The sequence below is a fragment of the Amblyomma americanum genome, chromosome 1 (assembly GCF_052857255.1).
Source record: "Amblyomma americanum isolate KBUSLIRL-KWMA chromosome 1, ASM5285725v1, whole genome shotgun sequence".
Taxonomy (NCBI): domain Eukaryota; kingdom Metazoa; phylum Arthropoda; class Arachnida; order Ixodida; family Ixodidae; genus Amblyomma; species Amblyomma americanum.
Genome location: NC_135497.1, coordinates 421,827,710 through 421,851,255, shown reverse-complemented (window position 1 = coordinate 421,851,255; position 23,546 = coordinate 421,827,710). Strand labels below are relative to the sequence as shown.

General features: G+C 47.7%; 1 protein-coding gene across 1 annotated transcript in view; it reads left to right on the top strand.

Moving 5' to 3' along the window:
- LOC144124696 (uncharacterized) overlaps nt 1–23,546 on the top strand; it is a 189,419-nt gene that overhangs the window by 2,750 nt on the left and 163,123 nt on the right. The window contains exon 2 of the mRNA XM_077657534.1: nt 4,107–4,234. Coding sequence (XP_077513660.1) covers nt 4,107–4,234 — 128 coding nt within the window. The remainder of the gene's footprint in view (nt 1–4,106; nt 4,235–23,546) is intronic.

Below are 23,546 nucleotides of genomic sequence, written 5' to 3'. Positions count from 1 at the left end.
CGCAGTGTCTTCCGTCGTCCACGCCTCGAGTATCAAGTTGAATTTCAAGGAGTTAACGTACCAACAAGCAAGCTATTTTTTTTAGTGCCCGAATAGTACATGACTCGTGCATGGGAGCTGTTTTCGAGCTCCTGAGTTTAATAGTAACGTGTAAGCAAACCCCTGTTGGATACGGAACTCGCATACCTAGACAGGTGTCTACCCTTTGCTTCTGTCTAGTAGCTTGTTTCTGTGTAATCGTTTTGTGCCACGCATGTGGGATGTGCGCAGTTTTCGTTGGGTTTCTCTGCATTTATCCCTTCGCCCTTCATTTACGAGTCAGCGCGTATGATGTCTTCCACTCCCTATCGTGTTTCGTTCGGTTTGCGCTGTTTACTACTATCAGCACTCTACCGCTGCAGCCACATCCTGCAGTACTAATATATTCGAAAACGTTGTGAGTGCTGTCAGCACGCCGGACTTACCGTTTCTAATCTTAAATGGTGCTGTAGGTCGACTCGTTCGAGAGTACAAACCGCCTCCCATTCGTCAAAGCTCTTGTAGCTCTGCAGGCTAGCAAACTTAAAGCGACTGGTTATGTTTTCATGGCACAGACGCGGCTTTTGCACAGCCACCCGGCTCTTCAGGCTGCCTTCTGTTAGTCATCCCTTCAAAGATGAGACCGGGGCAGAACCTTTTGCAAAAAAGCTGAACGATTGGGCGTAATCTGCCGCGATCAAAACGTCGTCCTCCGAAGTGGTTGTTGCCCGTAGGCTCCGATCTTGTGTGGACATAGAAGATGAGACTTTCATTTCTGCAAGCTTGCACCATGCGTGCAACTGTGCGAGTTCACTGAGAGTGCACCCTAATGAAGAGCCCCACGATCTGTATAATCTCTCCTTCTGGAACGCTACTAGGTAGTTGCCACAATGCATTACATTTTTCGGGTACAGCTTGAATTCGTCTGACTCCCTCTTGTTTTTCTGAGGCTTCAGTTGGTGCGATCCGCCGTGCTGTTTTAGTTGGTGAAATCAGGCGATAAGAACATCCAACGCAACGAGGTGAATTGCTGCAAGTGTGTTGCACTGCACCATCCAGCAAGTGTGGCCGCGCAGTAGTCTTCGCGCCGGCGCCGGGGAACCTTTAGCGTAATGGTGGCACCAAGATTAGATGATGCGGGGAAAGCTGCTTAATGTTTGAGCGGCAGGATCGTTTGCCTTTCCTTTCAAAGCTACAGCGTGCGTACGGAGATTGTTGCGGCCATCCACTCGAGCGTTGCGTCATATTTAGAGCGACAGCACCAATTCAGTGTGCACAGAGGGCTAAAAGGAGGGCCGCTATACTGCCTTAGCCTTAGGGTCACTTTTCTCTGCCAGAAATGTTTGCTCCAGGCGCCTTATACCCCTGCTACACCGGCGTTTCGAATGCCTTCGAACCGAATGTCATTCGGCTCGACTGCCGAACTTCCGCTGCTACACAAAGTTTTTCAACGGCATTCGGTTCAGATGACATTCGAGTCGACGGACTTCCGAGGCCTTCGAAACGCAAACACGGCCCGAACCGACCAATAGGCGCCGCCGCCGTCATCGCTTCGCCCCGCCCACAGCCGCGCGGCTGCTTTCGGCTCTGTGGCTGCTCATCTCGATACCCACTGTTCGCTTTTCTTTGCTGTTTGTTTAGCAAATTTCCCCTCTTCTGTCTAAATAAGTGCTTGCAGATAATATTAGACCGATGAACATGTACCGCATGAGCATGAAATTTCCCCAAGAGTGCGCAGACGAGGACGGTTGGTTGCACTCATACTGTTGTTTACATCGTTGCGTACGAACAGTTAGCGTTCGTTTGCTTGACGTAAAACGCATTCTGCACTTTAGTTCTAGTAAATAATCTCTTTTTACTTGTACTGGTTGTGCTCGGGCTTATTAACGCAGTGAGACAATCTGTGGGAAGCGCCAATACGATCGTTCGCCTGAGAAACACTCCACAGCCGGCCTGCTGACATCGCGTACGACCGGTGCTTGTTGCTAATTGTCCCAATTTTTCCGGCGTGACAAGCACTTTATTTTAACCTACTTTATCCAGAAGTATGATTGGGAACCGTTCGCGGTAATTGAAAAGGCATAACTTGTTATCCAGAAAATAGCAACGGCGACGACTGCTGCTGGCCGTAAAGCAGTGCTCGGCGGTATAGGTAACACCGGCGCTTCCCGTTCATCATATGCGAGCCCTGCGATGTGAGCAATAGTTGATTTCAGATCACTGTTGTCAAAACAACACTCATTGATAATTTGCATTCGCTTAAACTTGTGAATTAGCTGTTCACAACCGCCGAATTCACAGACGTAACCCTGCGGACTCGCTAGGCCTAGTCGCCGCGGAAGGGAAGGGAGTCGCCGCCGATAAAAAATCAATTTGGCAAGCGCTTATCGTTGGTGGATGTTTCAAGTGTGCACATGTGAAATATACCCGCTCGTTTTGCTTATTTTCAATACGGATAAGGTAGAAGCGCGAAAAAATTCACACTGTCTGCTCATCAGCGTGTTTTCGCTCAGCCGCCGGCCTACCGAGTACATGAAGGCTGACCGTCCGCCGATCGAATTCGTCGGTGTCGTTGGCCTAGAAAACTTGTCCCACTGCATTCATATGCTTCTGTTGACCGTGACAGTGTCGTTGTCGCAGCAGTGTGACCGCAGTGACCACCGCCATCGTCATCGTCGTTGTACACTGAAAACGAGCTGAGCAAATTTCAAATGCGTTCGGAAAGTGTCGTTGCCTCAACGACCGGCTGCGGGAACCCAACAACAACGTGAGCGGCACCGCTTCCCGTCGCCTTGGCATTCATTGCAGAGACTGCACAGAGGAAAGAAAAAAGAACAAAAAACCGCCGTGTTATCCTGTTTTCACTTAGTGTCGAGTGCTGTCAGATAATAGAACAAAAATCACTCGTGAAATCATTGAAGCTCATGAAATCCATAAATTCAAAGATGAATGCGTAAGCGTTGCCTCAATAGCTCTGCCTGATAAAGAACTACGTTTCCTTGATGAGAATAGAAAAACGTGCGCAGCTGGTCTTGTGCCACTGTAGACCTGTGCTCAGGAATTGTCATTTTCGTCAATCTGTTTTCTGTATCTGTCTTTTCATTTAAGATTGGTTGCCACTGTATTTAAGTAGTGAAAATCACCTCAATAAACCAGTTGTAAGTTCAGCGCCGTGTCTGTGCACTTGTCACGTCCTTTGTCTTCTGCGCTGCTGAAAAAACCATGTCACACCAACTTGCCCAAGCTTCTACAGTATCAACAATCAATTAGCCAGCTGTCCGCCGCGGTGGCTGAGTGGTTATGGCGCTCGGCTGCTTATCCGAAAAACGCAGGTTACATCCCGGCCGAGGTGGTCGAATTTCGATAGAGGTCAAATTCTAGAGGCCCGTGCAATTTGCGATGTTAGAGCACGTTGAAGAATCCCAGGAGGTCGAAATTTGCTGAGCCCTCATTACGGCGTCTCTGATACCTTGAGGAGATTTGGGAGGTTAAACCCCGATAAACTAAATCAATTATCCTGTCATCTGATTTAAAAGGAATATTTTCAAAAGTTGAATGCCAAGGCAGGCATACACGACGCCCAGTAGTTCGTGCAGAAATCTTCGCCGCACACAAAAGATAAACGGCAATCATCTTTATATTCGGGAATACTACTACTCAGGGAAGGGAATTACAGTGTTGCGCGTCGCACCTTACTGTTTCAACGCTTTGAAGTAATGATAACGGGCTAGCAAGACGCCGGCTACCCAGACGAAAGCATAGTAGTCTGAGCCCTTTTATAACGGAGTTCATTTCTTCGCCAGCTACATAACTTTTTGTGGACATATAGCTTGCTGATGGTGGGCGTCCGAAGTGTTTTCTTGCTGTGCTTGGTTGCTTTTCGACCGTAACTTCTGCATTAGAGTATGGTACGCGAGTCCCAAGAAGCGATACCCGGGAAGCACTAATGCACTTGTTTATTACATGGTTTGCGAGCAGCCACGTAATTCTCTGTCCTGCTACTTGATGCGGTACTCTATTAGAGCCGTCTGTCTTGATTGCATGTCGGTACCATGAATCGTAGTACTATCCATGGCACCTCCTCGCAGCTCGAGCTCCAGAGCCGTCCAACGAGTATGGCCGCCTCATTCGCCCGAACCTCCTGAGAGGCCCAGCAATTTGCCACCGCTGTTTTCTGGCCGAGCACCTGCGGTATTATAACATGGTGAAAAGGCGGGTAAGCATTCAAAAGCACTTTTTCGCAGTTTCACAGCAAGCTGGCAAAACGAAAAGTAGCGTCGATAATCGTGCAAGAAGGCGCCGCCATCTGCCTCTAAGCTGATCACTGAAGACAAGCGCGTGTGCAAGAAGGTTTGGTTTGCTTTCCTTCAGTGTTGCAAGGCAGCGCTGCGCGGCGGAGTAAAGGGTTACTTGCTTGGGCGCTTGGTTTCCTGCGCGATGCTGCACAACACTACTGACAACGAAGCAAAGACGCTGACTAGTACATACGAGGTGCGAACTCTCAGCTGTCTATTACTAAAATACCACTTTCTTTATATAGAGTTTTATCACGTGATGTGTCCGATTATTTGGTTAAGATGATGCGCGTGTCTGCCCACCTCTATCCGTTCTTGATTACATCTGTCTCTTTTTCTGTTAAGGCAATGGACGGGTCATTAACACAGATTTTAGGGTCTGCTTCGAAGGTTGAGTATGCCTCTGTAATCTCTCTCTCTAACCTTTCTCACTCCCGTTATCTGGTATGATGGTGTAGCCAAACAAAGCATGGCACTTGTGCCGAGCAGAAAGCCTGGCCAGGTTCCCTGTGTACGTAGCAAACCCGGAGTTCAAGGAATGTTCGCTTATTCTTCTGTATATCGTTGGTTCGACTCCCTGTTGCAAGCTAGCCTCCAACTTGACTAGCACAGTTAAAGGGACACTGAGGAGAAATTGAAGTTGGCTTGTATCTATAGAATACCAGCTCCTGATCACAAAAACGCCACTCTTACTGAAAACAAAGCTCTTGTAATGTAGAAAATAGCAAGAACCAAAATACAGGTATCGCCGCCACAGGCCAAACTCGCAAGTACACGCGTGATGACGCCATAGGACAAGAGGCGCCACCATGGAGGAATTTTCCATACTTCATGGAAGTCACGAATCTCTGAGGCTTGCAAAGGAAGGTTGCGCACCGCACCGCTAGCCGCCAGAAATCACTCCGTTTACGTCACGTTTCACGTCACTCCGTTCTGTGTCGTCATCAGAGCTCTCTAGTTTGAATCGGAGCGGCGGGAAAAAATTTTTCAACTTCGAATCCAAATTTCTTTGAAATAAATGCATCTTTCGCTCCCGGACAAGCGTCAACAAAGCCATGAAATGCCGAACTATCATATTTTGCTAACAAAAAAATTCTGATAGGGTTCTCCTCAGTGTCCCTTTAAGCCATATGCAACGAGAAATCGTATGGCACCACCCAACCGCTGTACGACAAACCGTTCATCACAATTTTGGGACGAGCCACCACGGTGGCTCACTTGTGGCGCTCGGCTGCTATCCCGAAAGGCGCGCGTTGGATCCCGGCTGCGGCGGTCCAGTTTCGATGGAGGCGAAATGCTAGCGGCCCGTGTACTGTGCGATATCAGTGCGTGTTAAAGAACCCCAAGTGGTAGCAATTTTCCGTGGCCCTTCACTACGGCGTCCCTCATAGCCTTAGTCTCTGGGGGATGTCAAACCCCATAAAACAAAAAAAAAATGAAACAATTATGGGAGAAATGTTGGGAAAACTGGCACCACATGGAGTTCGGCCAGTGTCATGTATACAGCCTGCTCAAAATGAGGCTTTACTTATTTTTAAAAGAAATGTGAAACGCCGTACGCTCATGCCGCTTTTGCACGTTGGTAATGGGGCGAGGCGGACACAAATTGGGCAATAATTAGCCCCTTAAAGTGAGTAATTAACTAAAATGCATTCATTAATTTTTTATTGCATGATGTTAATATGCATATTTATATTAAGAACTTGGAGGCAGTTGCTTTCGGGAGCTATTTCATTTTGTACAATTTTAGTAACGCGCCTGCGTCCTGATATGCGAAAGACTAAAATTTCGTCCCAGTTCGTCTAATTACGCATGCGAGACAGCGGCTCTCGGCGTGAAGCACCTGCCTAGTGTGACACAGCGGTTGCATGTCGCATTCGCCTTGCGAGAGTGTGCAGCGAGCGGCATCGCGTCTTTCTACCCGGTGTAAAAGCGATCGCTCAAAGAAATAGCTCTCCCTTATCGCCGACCCAACAGTGATTCCTTGGTTTCGATCGCCAAGAAGGAAAACGCTGGCCCAGAGCGAAAAGTCATACGCGTCGCCATTCGCTGCACACTCTCGCAAGGCGGAGTGCCATGCGAAACAGCTGCGTCACGCGAGAGAGGTGCTTCACGCCTAGAGCCGCTGTCTTGCATGCGTAATTAGACGAACTGGGGCGAAAATTTAGACGTGCGCATCTGAGGGCAAAGGCGCGTTACTAAAATTGTACAAAATGAAAAAGCTCTTTAAAGCAACTGCATCCAGGTTCTCAATGTATATATGCGAGCTAACTTCAGTGAATAAAACGTTATTTAATGAATTTTAGTTAATTACTGAATTTATGAGGCCAATTATTAGGCCAATTTATGTCCGCCTGGCTGCATTACCAACATGAAAAAGCGGCATTAGTGTACGGCGTTTTACAATTTTATAAAAGATCAGTAAAGTCTAAATTTGAACACGCTGTATGCAGACTAACCGGATATATAGGATTATCTGAATTGGTGGTGCTGCGCTGCTCTGTGCGGCATGCGGCCGCTTGATGACGTCACCCTATTTTGTTGACGTCACACACACACACCACACACATGTGAGGAATGCGCTGCCTCTCCACACTTGTTTCGCACGAATGCTTTCGCGTTTTCTGTAGCGTGTTGGTGTGTTGCGTTGTCAACATTGTTTATCCGGTAATGATAGGGATGCGCGAGGATGACGTTTATTATTGTGATGCAGTAGTGAAACACTACCACGCATTTTTCAACGAGCAACGCGACTACACGAGCAGGGGGCTTCCTCTGATACGATCGTCACTGCTAACAGTATATCACTTCGGCTCTCGCAATAAATCATTGCCCTTGTCGAGCGGCAAATCAACCGCTGTCGCCAGCGAACCGTTGTTTTCGCGCAACTTCATTGTTAATACCTTTCGAGCCACCGTCCTCACGAAATGTGGCCTGTCCGTCACTGGCTTTCACGGGCCGTCGTTTGTAAGCGAGCAGCTTGTGAAGGGTAGGCGCGTCATTTTTCACATGACTTCGTGTGGAACTTGCTTTGAAGTAGCGCAGTAAAGTCCAAGACAAAGTAAAGGCAGCAGGTGACCTAAAAAAGTCTGGCGGGCGGATTAGGTTTTGAAATTTATGCGAATATGCAAGGCGGCCGCAGTTGGAGCAAAAAAGCGCTCTTTGAACATGAATGGGAGAGGCCTTTGTCCTGCACTGCAGGTAGCCAAGCTGATCGTGTTGACTGTAGGTGACTTATAATATTTTGTAGCGAGAGCTACACTCCACCAGCTCTTCCAGCCTTCAGCGTGGCACCCCTGTGAGCTCCATGGCGTCGCCGTGGCCTTGGTCACGTGGCTGGGCACGTGGTGCGGTGCAGCCGTGCTGCCGGCAGTGCGGCGCACCAGCGAAACTGAGCTGCAAGAGCTGTGCGCGTGCGCCGTGTAGAGTGGGGGGGGAGAGTGGAGAGGGGAAGAGGGGAGAGAGTGAATTCACGCCCAGGGACGAAGATTAAAACGGAACGCCCAGCGAAACAGAGTGGCGAAAGACTGACTGTGCAGTTCGACTGAGCGAGTTCCACTCTGCCAGATTTACACTGCAAACGGGAAAACACTCAAAAAGGAGTAAATGGCTCATTGCATAGCACACTCCCGAAAACATGTTTCATTTACTTCTCAAGACAGGAGTAGTTGCAAAACTCTCACGCACGGAAAAATATTTTGGTGTTCCCTGGGGACTAAAACTTTTACTCCTCTCAGGACAGGGGTTCTTTCTGGAGTAAATGTTCTGATCATCAAGAAGTATTAGTGCTCCTTTTAGTGCCTGCTTTACTCTCACATACGGAGAGGTATCTTTGTTGTGCAAAGGAGTAAGAATTTTACTCCTCTTAGGACAGGGGTTCTTTTTGAAGTAAATATTTTGATCATCAAGGAGTATTAATGATCATTTTAGTACATGCTTTACACTCACGTACGTACAGCGAGGTATCTTTGGTGCCCAGACGAGTATATTTCATTTTATGAGGAAGCCCATTTGAAATGCAGTGCTCCTTTGGAAGCCTTGTTTAGAGCTCTGTGTTACACAATAAATGCGACAACGAAATTAGAGTGACTGATTTCAAACAAATTTTTTATTGAGTACAGAACATTCGAACCAATTGTTCCGGAGCTTGCTTTCGATGTTTACACAGAACCAACACCATGGCATCTGTAGAGAATAAGAGGTGTGTCTTCATCCACGCTCTCTTTGGGTATTCAATTTTAAATACATAAAAGAATGAAAATAGAGATGCCACACTTGCAAAGCAAGCAGAGCACGTGGAAATGCTTTGCTGTCACCATTGAGGTATGTCATGCTATCTCTGGTCAAAAGGAAGGCTTCTTCTGAACGAAAGATTAGAAGAAAAAACAAGCGCATGAAAGCAATTACACCTCTAAGCTTGAAGTATGAGGTGCTTCAAGTGTAGCTTAAGTCAGGCTCACTCAAACAATTCAGAGTACATTTTTAAATAAGTTTGATATTTTTACAGTTTAAAGTGGCGGTTCTACTGCCACCATCTTGCGAGCCGTTCAGATTCTGCCACCAGGATACGACACTGATCCATGAATGCCCGTTTTCCCCCGAGCGACCCGAGACTGGATTTCGTTGACATGTTGACATATGTGTCCGGTACTTCCCTGACCCACGCTGTGTGAAGGCTTTTCTTTTGTTGCTCCGCCTGCCTTCAGAGGATTATAGACAAACCATGGCAAACCAGGCTGCTTGTCCCCGTCTTGCGTGGGGGGGGTGCTGTTGGCTGGGGTGGTTCGGCATGCTTCTTTCTCTGCCTGCCCCTTGCTCGGTTTTCCACGACCACACACGTTAGCTGAACTGCGGCTTGCTAGCTTGCCTAATGCGCGTGACACAAATAAAGGACTCGGATCACCAACTGTAGTCGTGTACAACTCAAGAACGAAGCAGCATATTCCCCTCAAAAGCTGCCCTCCAGCCAAGCGCGTCGGCCGAACAGCTTTCTGCGGCTATGCAGCCAAGGCTAAGCTATACCTCCTTCACCCCGCGCAGTCACGAAGATGCGGTGGCGTTCATGTCAGCAGCGACTTTCGCGTGGTAGGCAAAACAGGTTCCGCCTGCCCGTGCCTGTACACCGCAGCTGCCTCAGATACCGGCGGCTGTACCATGCCTGCGCACTGCAGAAGCAGCATGTATACTGACCAGCTGCGTAACTGTTGGATCCAAGTAGTAGCATAGAATTAACTATAAATTATCCTCGATATGTTTCTCGCAGATAAGCGCCGCATTAAAAAAAACTGGCTAACAGGCAATGGGCCGCGGTAGTAAAGCGCGAAGTCTGGTAGTCGATCGGCGCTGCCACTCAATGTACGTACGTACATAAACAACATGCAAGTTGCTGTGTTCATTCACCTTAACATCAGCATAGTAGGCTTATAACTGCGCAAGGAAAAGAAAAGCACATATGTATCTGCACACGTATTTATCACCTTCAGCCGATGTGCACGGGGCGCCATTAGGTTCACTCGCCACCAATGCATTCTTTGTTAACAGCACAGCATGTTTTAATGGCGCGTTTTATGGCATTTAATATTTATTTGAAAGTATTTCTTAATATGGGGGGACCAACATAATTATTTGATTCAAGTAGAAAGAAGTCTTGTAAATTGTGTCAGTCTTGCGCGGTCACGTTGGCGTGCTTAGAACAGCGTACCTTAAGTGTGCTAAAAGCCACATGCTTTTTCATTGCGACATGCATGTGCCAGAAGCGGTTTCACGAGGTAGTACATGATCGCGCAGCTTGTTTCAAAAGAAGCAGCCGCAGCCGGGCTACTAACAGAGACACGTAGCGAGATTGAGAGAGGACGCGGCAAAGAAAAGTGTTTTCGTGTGATATGTAACTAGATTTCGTGCAAATATGAAATTGCTACGCTAGTTTCAGTAATGCGTTTTATGTTCAGCTATACCTCGTGCCGTTGGGTAGTTTTAATTAACACCCTCGTCAAGTCACCCGAAGGCCTTAAACAAATGTGTAGAATGGGCGCAAGTTTCTTTTATGCCAGCATGTTCACAAAGCCCTGTTCTGTATGGTTACGGTATTCTATTTTTATATGGTCAGTACTTATGCTGCATATAGTTTCATGACAACGTTTCTTAAAACAATAACTAACATATATTACTGCACGTGTAGAAAAAAAAATCGAGAGATTTGTTACACTCCTCAATGTCCCAGCATCGTTTGCGACAAATAGAATTATTCTATTTTATTCGTTACGAAATTATGACGGGACGGGGTGTTACGGTTGCGTTGTGGAAAGTACAGTGCAGTGATTTTTCTTTAACCGTTGACGGAAGTTTTGAGTACGTCAAGGTTGTTATAGAGTGAAGAGTTAGCAGCACTAAGGGCAGCCATGAACTTGAAGGCACTAAAGAAGCCAGAATTGTTGAGCCTGGCCGAAGAGTTGGGCCTCCAAATTGCCGAATCAAAGAGAAAGCCGGAGATAATAGAGGCGATCGAAGCGATCCGGGCAGATGACGATGAACTGGAGGAATGCCGAGAGAGCATAGCAGAGAAAGAGGAGGAGGGTAAGCGCCTAGAGGAACAAGAAGAGCGCGACCTCGAAATGAAGCGGCTGGAGATTGAGCTTCTGAAAGCTCAAAATACTGAAAGACCTAGCACAGAGGCACGTGAAAGCGAGTGCAGAATGACAGACTTGAAGGCACCCTACGCAGTAGGAGGGCACATAGGTCTTTTTCTGGTACAGTTTGAGCGCACGTGTGAGAAGGCACAATTCGCGAGAAACACGTGGCCGCAACGCTTGCTTACGTTACTGCCACTTGAGGTAGCTAATATAATCGCCCGCATGGGGAAAGAAGAAGCAGAGTACTTCAATAAAGTAAAAGCAAATCTGCTTAAAAAGTACAGATTATCAGCAGAAGCGTTCAGGCGAAAATTCAGGGAAGTCGAGAAGACCAAAAGCGAGTCATACTCAGATTTTGCATACACTTTGGAGGTAAACCTGAAGGAATGGCTTAGAGAAGAGGGTGCACTCAGCGACGCCGAAAAGACAATGCAGTGTGTTTCCTTAGAACAGTTATACCGCCGGCTGCCAGTAAGCATCAAGTATTGGGTTCAGGATAGGCCAGGCGTAGACACTATAACGAAAGTGGCCAATCTCGCTGAGGAGTACGTAACCCGCCATGCGTTCGAAGGCAACGAAGCTCCTAAGAAGGAGGTGACTAAATACAGACCCGACAAGCCAGAGAGATGGTCGAAGTCGAATCAGTATAAATCAAAGGAAAGATCAGATTTGGTGAAAAGTAGTGACGAGAACAGCAAGGGAAGGGAGGATTCACCCGAACAAAGGGCATAAAGACAAAAGAAAAAAGCTTTCGAGGCCAGGAAACCAATAGTTTGCTACAACTGCCAGCAAACAGGGCATATCTCCGTGGGATGCAAAAATCCCAAACTTTTGTTGATGTCACTAACTAGAAAAGAGAAAAATCTGAAATTGCTAGAATCGTACATTCGAGACCTCGTGGTAAATGGCAAACCGTGTAGTGTGCTTCGCGACTCGGCAGCCACAATGGACGTGGTGCATCCGTCGTACGTAGAGGAAGGCCAGTTCACGGGAGAATGTGCTTGGATAAGGCAGCCGTTCAAACCTCCAGTGTTTGTCTCCCTTTGGCCAAGATTCGTATCGAAGGCCCTTTTGGAGTACTGGACACTGAAGCTGCCGTCTCGGCACATCTCGCGCCTCAATATCCATATTTGTTTTCTAAAAAATCTGAGGATTTGCTGTGACGCAGGGGAATCGGGTTTAGTGAAAGGATAGTGCAAGCCTTTACTCGTTCCAAGGCAAGGGAGCTCGCGGCCAAGGCAGTGTATGAGTGTCCACTGGTGGAGGAAAAAGGTTTGACGGGGGATTTGTCCCCCAGCACCAAACAGGACAGCCCTATAGGGGATAATGCAGAAAGTACACCAGCTAATGAAGAGCTCAGGAAAGCAGCCGAGCCTGAAATGTGTCGCGAGGCAGAATGCATACAAAAGTTATTGAATGTAAGCCATGCCACATTGATTGCTGAGCGGGAAAAAAATTCCACCCTGCGTAACCTAAGGCCGGACGCTAAAGAAGTTGTGGCCAAACGGAACGTAAGGTTCCTCAAGAGGGCAGGCGTATTCTATAGAAAGTACACCAGTCGAAAGGGAGTGCAATTCGACAAACTCGTGGTGCCGCATCACTATCGCGAGCAGCTCCTGCACCTGGTTCACGGGGGCTTTTGGACAGGGCATCTTGGAATTCGTTAAACAAAGGACCGCTCATTGATGGAATTTTACTGGCCCGGCTGCTTTCGAGACATAGAAGCATTAGTAAGAAGCTGCGACACATGTCAACGCATAGGCAAGCCCGGATATAAGGCTACAGCACCAATGAGACTTGTTCCCATTATCACGGAGCCATTTCGCAGGCTCATAATAGACACAGTGGTGCCACTACCTGCAACGCAGTCTGGCTATCGACATATTCTTACTGCACTCTTCCCCGCAACAAAATTTCCCGAGGCATTGCCGCTCAAAGAATTAAGCTCGGTGGAGATCGTCAACGCGCTTTTGTCTATCTTCACGCGAGTAAGGTTTCCCGCAGAAATCCAGTCAGAACAAGGATCCGTCTTTACGAACGCCCTGACCTCGATGTTTCTGGAAAGGTGCGGTATTCAAATCATTCATAGCTCAGTGTATCACCCGCAGTCAAACGCAGTAGAGAAAGTCCTCTCAGTCATGAAACGGCTTTTGCGAGCCCTGTGTTATGAGCACAAAGCCGACTGGGAGAGTTGCTTGCCTGCAGCGATGTTCGCGCTTCGAACTGCAACGCACGAATGAACAGGTTTTTCACCTTCAGAGCTCGTTTAAGGACGCTGCCTTCGCTCCCCTCTTCGCATTGTTCGAGAAGCCTGGGAAGGCCGGGCAGACGATACTTCGGTTGTGCCCTACGTGCTAGAGTTGTTGGACTGTCTGCACACTTCTTAAGAATTAGCAGGGAAGGAAATGCGTAGGGCACAAAGCAATGCTAAGCATTACTATGACAGCACTGCTCGCACGCGACGCTTTGAAGTTGGGGAAAAGGTAATGATCCTGAAACCCTCATTGAAAAACAAGCTGGAGGTTCAATGGGTGGGACCGGTTGACATAATTCAGAAATTATCTGAAACAAACTACGTAATCGCGGTACCTGGAAAACGAAGGACACCACAAGTGTACCATAGCAATCTACTTAAACCCTACCGGTAGAGGGAGGCCATTGTGAACATGTCCCTTAACCAATATGAGGAGATGCCTGTCGACTTTCCGGAGTTAACAGCCGTGACGGAGAGAAAAGACATTCACGAGACCATTGACAAGCTGGTAGAACAGGCGGAGTTGAATCCCAATCAGAGGGCCGAACTGAGGGAACTCATGTTTGAATTTACAGACGTATTTTCAGACACGCTGGGCAGGACCACTGCAATCGTTCACGATAACGAGTTAACCTCGTCGGACCCAGTTCGTTCGAAAGCTTATCGCGTTTCGCCTCGTCAGCGTGAAATCATGACGGCTGAAATAAACAAGATGTTAGAGCTAGGTGTAATCGAGCCAGGAGAGAGTGATTGTACCTCGCCTCTTATCTTGGTTGAGGTCCCAGGCAAGGAGCCGCGACCATGTATCGACTACCGCAGGCTCAATTTAATCACGAAGGACCAGACTTAACCAATACCGCATATCGAGCAAAGGCTTGAAAAAGTGAGCAGTGCTAATTTCATCTCTACGCTCAATTTAGTAAGAGGGTACTGGCAGGTTCCGTTGACCGAGAGGGCAAGTAGGCTTGCGGCATTTATTGCCCCGATGGGAACCTTTCGTCCAAAAGTCCTGAGCTTTGCATTGAAGAATGCGCCATATTGCTTCTCTGCCCTTATGGACCAGGTGCTACGAGAAATGGAGGACTTTGCACTTCCGTATCTCGATGACATAGCGATCTTTTCTTCATCATGGGCGGACCATATGCAACACCTGCGAACCATGCTGTGTCGTCTACGAGAGGCCAACTTAACTGTTAAGGCTCCCAAATGCCAATTAGGGCGCGCGGAGGTAGCTTATCTAGGTCACGTAATAGGGCAAGGACATCATCGGCCTTCCGAGGTTAAACTGATCTCAATAGACAACTTCCCACAACCACGCACCAAGCGGGACATCAGATCATTCCTTGGCTTGGCGGGTTATTACCAAAGATATATCCCGTGGTATTCCGAGATTGCGAGTTTTTTAACGGATGCTCTCAGAAAAACAGAACCACTAACGGTAAAGTTGGATGACGCAAAAGAAAAGGCTTTTAGTATGCTGAAGAAAGCACTAACGAGTCAGCCAGTGTTGAACGCACCCGACTACTCTAAGCTATTCATTATTCAGTGTGATGCCAGCGACAGGGGTATGGAAGTGGTGCTCTGTCAGAAGAGAGATGACGAAAACGAACACGCTATACTGTACGCCAGTAGAACGCTTTCAGTTCGGGAGGAAGCACACAGTGCATCAGAAAAGCAATGCGCCTGCGTAGTATGGGCGGTGCAGAAGCTAGCTTGCTATATCGCTGGTTAAAGTTTCCCCATAGAGACTGACCACTGTCCCCTCACCTGGCTGCAGTCCATGCCTACGAAAAACGGCCGTCTTTTGCGCTGGAGCTTGACTCTTCAACAGTACTCCTTCGATATTCGCTACAAGAAGGGTAAGCTTAACGGCAATGCCGAAGGTATGAGTAGTTGCCCCTAGAGTAACAAAAGCCTCATGCTCACCCGGGTTTCCGTGGTATTTTTACATTCGTTCATGCGTTTTTTTCTCGAAGTGTAGTCGATTGTTAGCTGATTTTACTAACCACGTCTTAGCGCTTTCAAGAAATGGCTGTTTTTAGTGTTCAGGGGGGGAGGGACGCGCGTAAGGAATGGGAAAGGTGTAACGGGTTTCCTTTTTTTTAAAGCCTGGTGTGTCTTAGAGGAGGGTGGCCTTGTGCTCGCTGTTTTGTGGTTGCGGGTCCGGCACTATCCTGGGAGATTGCTTGCCCACGCCGGAGACGTAAAGTTGCGAGATCTGTTTGCAAGACCAATTTCACCGGACAAGACCAGGGAAAAAAGCCACAAGAGCGCCACGAGGACTGATGCCAACTCCCAGGAACCTACCAGCTACGAACTAAGGGGTCGTCATCTCTAAGGGGAATTCTGCTACTGAAAAACCGATCCCTCGCACAGCGGCTGCTGGCCCTTACGCGTCGGGATCTTCCTCCCCCGCCGGAGATGCTGTTACGGTTGGCGTCTGGCACCAGGTGCAGAAAGGAATTCCACCCGACAGTCTCTCACCATGCTTTGTCCAAATGAGGCATGACTTCTCCTGACAGGGTTGGCGTCTGGCACCACGTGCAGAAAGGAATTTCACCCGACCTTCTCTCACCATGCCTTGTCGCAATGAGGCGTGACTTCTTTCCGCCAATCAGACTCTGTGCCGGTCACGTGACGTCGACGGAAGCAAGATGCCTCCGACGATTCTAGAGAGCCTATTTAAGGGGCTCCTAAAGGTACTTTTGGGATATTCATTTTCTTCTCTTCAACTTTCACCAACCTTGGAATAAACTGTGCAAGTTTCGCACTAGAAATCGTCTCGTCCTTGCTCGGTCGCCATGGTCTACCGGATGCCTGCAGCCCGGCGACGACGCCACGCAACCCAATAGTAACGTCGATCGAGCTTCGATAGGCATGCGTCGCAACAGGGGTAAGTAATGTCAATCGCAGAAAATGTGAAAGGTCTGAAACGAACCTTAAGTCTACTCCCTCGTTTATGGCCTCTTCGCCTTCGCTTTGGTCAAAGAAATGCGGCACTGAAATCAAAGAAATCCTCAAAGAAATCAAAGAATTTACCTCACAATTGTCGACGACCACAATCTAAAAAGCGTAATTTATAGACCTCCATTGAATATTTTGCTATAATTTTTCGTCACAAAAGAGAAGACCCCATGCAGGGATATGAAAGGAAATAATTCCAGGAATCAAAACATTTTCACCAAATCGACCAGTTTAACAAGGGGAGACGTTGGCCTGGCTGGTGCGTGATCCTGCGGCTAAAAACAAAGCTTAAAGGGACTCTGAAGCGTCTTCCGAGAAAAGCACATTAACTCACTTAATCACTGCACTGTGTTGCCATGAAAATCGGAGCCACATAATACTCTTCTACACGCAGCAGACGACCCACAATCGCGCGACAAAGTTGGCGAGCCTTTTCCGGCGACTTTTTTATGCTCACACCCTCCTCCATCCCCCACATCTGCGTAGACAAGGTGAGAGGTGGCCATTGGTTAGACTCTTTCAGACGTCAGGCAGCTACCGTGGCCACGGCCAATAAGCCGCTTATCTGCGGCGGGAGGGGAAGCTCCGCTCCAAGAGGGGGGGGGGGGGGGGGGGGGGGGTCGGCGAAGGAGGACCTACCTTCTAGCGTGCAAAAAGTGGAGAGAGGAGAGGGAAAGGCGCGAAGACGCTGTAATTCAAATTTTAACTACAGATAAATCAGCTTCTACAAAGCGCATTTCAAAAATCCTTGCTGGACACTATTCGTGAAGCGGCGTGCTTCAATATCCCAGGCATGCCGAAACATTATTAGAGCACCCTTCACAGCCCCTTTAATCGGGGCAGAGGAGGTCGGGGACACGACGCTGTCCGCACTTTTCGCACAGCGCGACACGTGTGTCAACAGACGGTGAGCGCACGTCTGCTCTGCCGAAACAACGCCAGCGCTTCCCCTCACTACGGTTCCGAAGTGAAATCATTCCGGCAAGTACAAAGTGTCAGAGCCTTTTTTTATTTTATTCAAGGCCTTGCGTAGAAATCAAGGGCAGAAACGCTTTCTATTTAGCTACTAACCATATATACAATACACAGTGGCAAACTGTTTAAATACGCCTCACGTGGCCAGTGCGAGCGCGTGTACTTCGAGAAATTACTAATTTAAAAGCATGAACCATTGCTGCGAATCGCAGAAACTGAAAACAAACTGAAAATTGAAAACCCGCGCTCAACACCTATCCGCGACGCCACTCCCCGACCTTATGCCTACCACGAGCTCGCTAGCGACTGCAGCGCCACCTCGTTTGTTTACAAACATGCAGGAGGTCTATAGACCTCCTGCATGCGAGCTCGTGGTAGGCAAAAGGTCGGGGAGTGGCGTCGCGGATAGGTGTTGAGCGCGGGTTTTCAAGGCTTGTAGGCGCGTTTCCAGTTTCTGCGAATCATAGCAATGGTCGATGCTTCCAACTTGTAATTTGTTGAAGTACACGAGCTCGCGTTGTCCACGTGCGGCCTATAAAGAGAAATAGTTTGCCACTGTATTGTATATATGGTTAGTAGTAAACATGCAGAAAGCGTTCCTGCCGTTTATTTATGCGCTAGGCATTGAATAAAACAAGTTTTGACACTCTGCACTAGCCGGAATGATTTTACTTCGGGACAGTAGTGAGGCGAAGTGCTGGCGTGGTTTCGTCGAAGCAGACATGCACTCATCGTCTGCTGACATACGTACGTGTCGCGCTGCGCGAAAAGTGGGGACAGCGTCGTGTCCCTCATCTCCTGTCTCGCTTAGCGCTGTTTTTGGCCGCATGACCACGCACCAGCCAGGCCGACTTGTCCTCTTGTTAAGCTGGTCGATTTGATGAAAATTTTTGATTTCTATAATTATTTTCTTTCCTAGCCCTGAAGTCTAGTTTCGTGACGAAAAATTATAGCAAAATATTGAGTACAAATTTATAAATTACGATTTTTAGAAGTGTGGTCGTCATAAATTGTGAGGTAATTTCTTTGATTTCAGTGCCGCATTTCTTTGACCAAAGCGAAAGCGAAGATGCCATAAACGAGGGAATAAACTTTAAGGTTCGTTTTCTGACCACTCACATTTTCTGCGACTGGATCACTCACCTTCGTAATTCGCATGAAAATCAAATGACTCCATTTGTCGCAAACTATTCCTGAGACATTGAGGAGCGTAATAAATCTCTCGATTTTTTTCCCTACACGTGCAGTATTGTGTTAGTTATTTTTTGTAAGAAACGTTTTCATGTAACTATGCATGCATAAGTACTGATCACATATAAAAAGAACTAATCGCGTCATCATACAGAACAGGGCTTTATGTACATGCTGGCATAAAAAAACTGCGCACTATCTACTCAATTATTTGAGACCTTGTGGGGACTTGACGACGGTGTTAATTATAATTACCCAGAACTGCACCAGGTATAGCTATAAATAAAAGGAATTACTGAAACTAGCGTAGGAATTTCATATTTGCACCAAGTTTAGTTACATATCGCATGTATGAATAACGAAAACACTTTTCATTGCCGCGTCCCCTCTCAATCTCGCCACGTGTCTGTTAGTAGCACGCCTGCGGCTGCTTCTTTCCAAACAAGCTTCGCGATCATGTATTACCTCATGAAACATGACACATGCATGATGCAATAAAAAACAAATGGCGTTTAGCACACTTAAGGTACGCTATTGTAAGCACACCAACGCGACCGCGCAAGATTGACACAACTTACCAGACTTCTTTCTACTCGAATGAAATAATTACGTCGCCATATCAAGAAACAGTTTCAAGTAAATATTAAATGCCATAAAACGAGCCATTAAAACATGGTGTGCTAGTAACAAAAAAGCATTCATTGGGGGCGAGTGAACCTGTCGGCGCCCCGTGCACTCCGGCTCAAGGTGATAAGTACGTGTGCAGCTACATATGTCTTTTTTTTCCTTGAGCAATTATCAGCCTACAATCCTGATGTTCAGGTGAATGAACGCAGTAAATTGCATGCTATTAAAGGGACACTGAGGAGAACACTATCATTTTTTTTTTGTTAGCAAAATCTGATACTTCGGCATTTCATGGCTTTGTTGCCGCTTGTCCGGGCGCGAAAGATGCATTTATTTCAAAGAAATTTGGATTCGAAGTTGAGAAAGTTTTTCTCGCCGCTCTGATTCAAACTCGAGAACTCTTATGACGACACGGAGAACTCTTATGACGTCACAGAACGGAGTGGCGTGATACGTGACGTAAACGCAGACTCCGTGATTTCTGACGGCTAGCGGTGCGGTGCGCAACCTTCCTTTGCCAGCCTCAGAGATTCGTGGCTTCCATGAAGTAAGGAAAATTCCTCCAAGGTGGCGCCTCTTGTCCTAGGAAGTCATAACGCTTGTACTTGCGAGATTGGCCTGTGGCGGCGACACCTGTATTTTGGTTCTTGCTATTTTCTACATTACAAGAGCTTTGTTTTCAGTAAGAGTGGCGTTTTTGTGATCAGGAGCTGCTATTCTATCGATACAATCCAACTTCAATTTCTCCTCAGTGTCCCTTTAAGTGCATTGAGTGGCAGTGCCTATCGACTCCCAGACTTCGCGCTTTACTGCTGTGGCCCAATGCCTGTCAGCCAGTTTCCGAATGCGGCATTTATGCGCGAGAAACCTATCGAGGCTAATTTAATATTTTCTATGCTACTACGCGGATCCAGCAGTGAAGCAGCTGGTCAATACATGCTGCTTCTGCAGTGCACAGGCTTCAAGCAGCCGCCGGTAACTGCGGCAGCTGCGGTAGGCACGGGCAAGCGGAACCTGTTTTGCCTACCATGCGAAAGTCGCTGCTAACATCAGCGCCACCGCATCTTCGTGACGTCGCGGGGTGAGGGAGGTCCATAGAGGGAAGAAAGCCTTTCTGCCCGTGTCGTCGCGAATATTTTATTCGGGCTATGGTTGTGGAAGGGTGAAGGGAAAAAATTAGGAGCCAGGACAAAAAGGGTACTACCGTCTTTGTCCAAACGGCATCAGAGGTGGGGTGATCTTTGTTCGGGATAAGGATGCGCAACAGGGAACAAAGCACCGTTTCCTTCCCTCCCTTGTTTAGCCTTGGCTGCGTAGCCGCAGAAAGCTGTACGGTCGACGTTCCTGCCTGGAGGGCCTCCTTTGAGGGTATGTGACGCTTCGTTCTTGAGTTGTACATATATTAGTGTGGGCAAAAAAAAAGAAAAAATAATGCTGCCCAGCCCGCACCGCCTAAGGCACAATGTGGATACAGTGGAAACTTGGGAGAGTTAGTGATACATTGTCGAACATAACTCCGCAGCGCAAATTACTAAGTAAGCCAAAAGGGAAAGCGGACGCCATAAATAGGAAAGGTGTGATGTCATGCAAATTATTTTTGTTTTGTTTATGTCCCATGTATATATTTCTGGCGTTTTTTGTTCAATGAGCCTTATGGCTGAAGTCGGTGCCCTTCTTGTGTCCTTCCTTCTGCCCTCGTCTTTTGCACGTGCAATAACTTCGTCACTGTTGATGCATAGTAATATTAGTAGTAGTCGGAACACACCTGATGTAGAATGTAACCTTGCAACTCTAGCGCTCAAAAAATATTTTTTTATCAAATAATATTAAATCTATGATAATACAACTATAACAAAGACAGCTTAACAACTTCTGTGAACGCTCGACGGATGCCTGTCCAACCTTAGAAATTAGGGCTGGTAAAGAACAACGTATAGAGAAGTGGGCAGTTTCCATTTTCTGTTTACCTTTGAGATGAAACGAGATTGCGCAAGAGACGCGAAATTGCTGCCGAGAGGGTTAGCACCGCAGAGTGTCGGAATGTGTTCAGCTCAGAAAAAAATATTCGTCGCACATCTTCAACCAATTCCGATCAACCTAGACAGAATTTTGCCAAGGTTCACAAAAATGCAGTATAGATGCATATCATTCACGAGGCGGACTCGGACTAAACGCTGTACGAAGGGGTGGGGGGGGAGTGCGGGGGTGTGCAGTAATGTTGCGAAAAAAGGGGTCGACTACAAAGGGATTGTTCTGTAGGAACTTAGGGCGTCCCCCCTCTCCCGCTTAGACCCTCAACTGCGTGCTCTTATTTATGTTAGCCGTACGTCTTTCTTGCATCCCGTTTACATCATTAGGTTGCTTATTGCATCTAGAATTTTACAGCGTGCGCTGAAATGTATATCTTACTCGCCTTGAATTGATTTCCTCCGATTTGGTTTGAATAAAAGATTGAAAAAACGCGTGTGTGTGTGTGTCTGTGTGCGTGCTCGCGCGCGCGTACCTGGAAATTGAAGGAACAGTTTTATTTTCACACTGTCTGCTCTCAGGCAACTATAACATGATTGTAATCATTTTTCGATTTTTTCCCCCCGGGGCATTTTATTCGACACTGAAACGGGATGTCAAGAGTGGCACGCTATTGAAGAACGTTGGCAGCTATTCCCCTCTCTTGCTTCAGCTTCCCATGATAGTGCACGCGCTAAAAGCAGAGTGCGTGCCTTGGTAGTTTTTGAACGAGTGTATTGTGTGGACTACTGTTCATTATTTGAATGTAACCAGAGTGTATTGTATTTAGTGCACAGGGAACACGCAAACAACGTGCGTACTTTCGTGTTGAGCCCGCCCTTTGGTTTCATGGTGTAATGTATGTATAGTAGCTTCTTTTAAATCTAGCGATAATGCTACAACTCTGAACTTTAAAACTTTTGGGGTTCGAATAACAGCGGAAAAATCACCCAGGGACAAAACTGTTTAACGATAACAAAAACATTGGCTATATTCAAGAGGCTTTACACGCGTCTTCCGACGACTGTTTTTTTCGCACTGGCCCCGTCCACACGCTTTTTCACCCTCAATACACGAGGCACTCTTTCTCTCTCCCCCGCAAGTGCACGTGGTTTGGTGGTCGCGTCCCCACCCCCACACTTGAGCCGTGTTTGACATCTGGAGTTCATTCGGGAAGGAGACCGCTTGCGGGCGTGTAGCTGAAGTGCCGTCTGTAGGCGACCGCGCGGCTCTCCCCAGTGTCGCTGCAAATTAAATGCGCCGGGTTGTTGGTGGTCTTTTGTCCGCTCTCTTCGGGGCGCCGCCGTTCGGGTGTCTCCAAGGACGCCCAGGTTTCTGTTACCGTCTGTTTCTGCTTTGTAGCACTTTACCGAAGCTTGGCGCTTCTTTCCGGGGAACTGCTGTTTCTGCTTCTTCGTTTCCTTGTTTCTTTACATCCTCCCCCCCAAAATGAGTGTGAACTCATTTTATGTTCACTTCTAATGAACAGAGGAGCTGTACCGGTCGTCTTAGGATGATCCCGGACGGCATCTTGACGGTGCATGATCGGATATGTCTATCTCGCCCTTTAAACACCTCCACAACGCGAGCACGGTCTGCCACATATGCCCCGGCGCATTTCCTTTGTGCACGATCACCAAGTCGTCCACGGCTATTGCACTCGCAGTGCTTGAAGAGGCGAAGTGGGCTGACCGTAACTGAAGGATGTACTCCTTCAACCATCGCTTCCAAAATGAATTCAATATAGTTTTCCGGTATTTCCATCTCGACCTATGTCTGTGGCAGTGGCCGAAGGAATGGACGCTGTCCTTGCTTCGGGCAAAGCGATCAGCCGTTTGCCCGTGACGAGATTGGAAGGCGTCAGGACCGATGGTTCCCTTGGGTACTCTTTCTGCATGCCCAGCTTCCGTGTAACTTCTAATAGCCGAGTCGTGCTGTTCCAAAAGTTCTTTGTTCCGCCCAAGTCGCCTCGCCAAGCTGTTTAGCCGCTGCACCGCCATGTGTCGGTTGTCACTGAGTTCTTGCGATGAGTCTTTCCTTGGCAGTGCAACTTCATAACGCTGACCTTTCTTTTCCAATTGTATTTTGTGTAGTGGTCGTGCGTTCGGCGTCTCTGGGGAATCTTTTATGCCAATGGCGTCCAACTCCCAGAAGTTCTGCAGCGTAGTGTGGACTTTTTCAGCCGTCTCTAAACCTATTCGTAATATGCAAACATTGTTTGCTAGTATGAGGTTGGGGATCACACTGAACGGCCCCTGGATGGACCAACCAAGCCTGGTGTTAATTGCTGCCAACCCTTCGTTTTCGTCGCTTCGCTGCAGTTCACCAGTTTGGAATTTCCAGAGGTTTTCGGCGCCAATTAATAATCCAATTCTTGGGGCCGATGCCAAGCCGGGATAGAGAAATTTGTCTGCGATTAATGCACCTCCGAGTTCCATCTTTTGCACAAAACTATGATCTGCGGGCACCTGCCGGACATCCTTGCATATAAAGGGCACCTCAATAGCCTCTACTCTGGTTTCTTGGCCGCTATACTGGCTCCGAAGGCGAAGTTCTACGAGCCGGCATCTTTGCAACTGCGTGGCA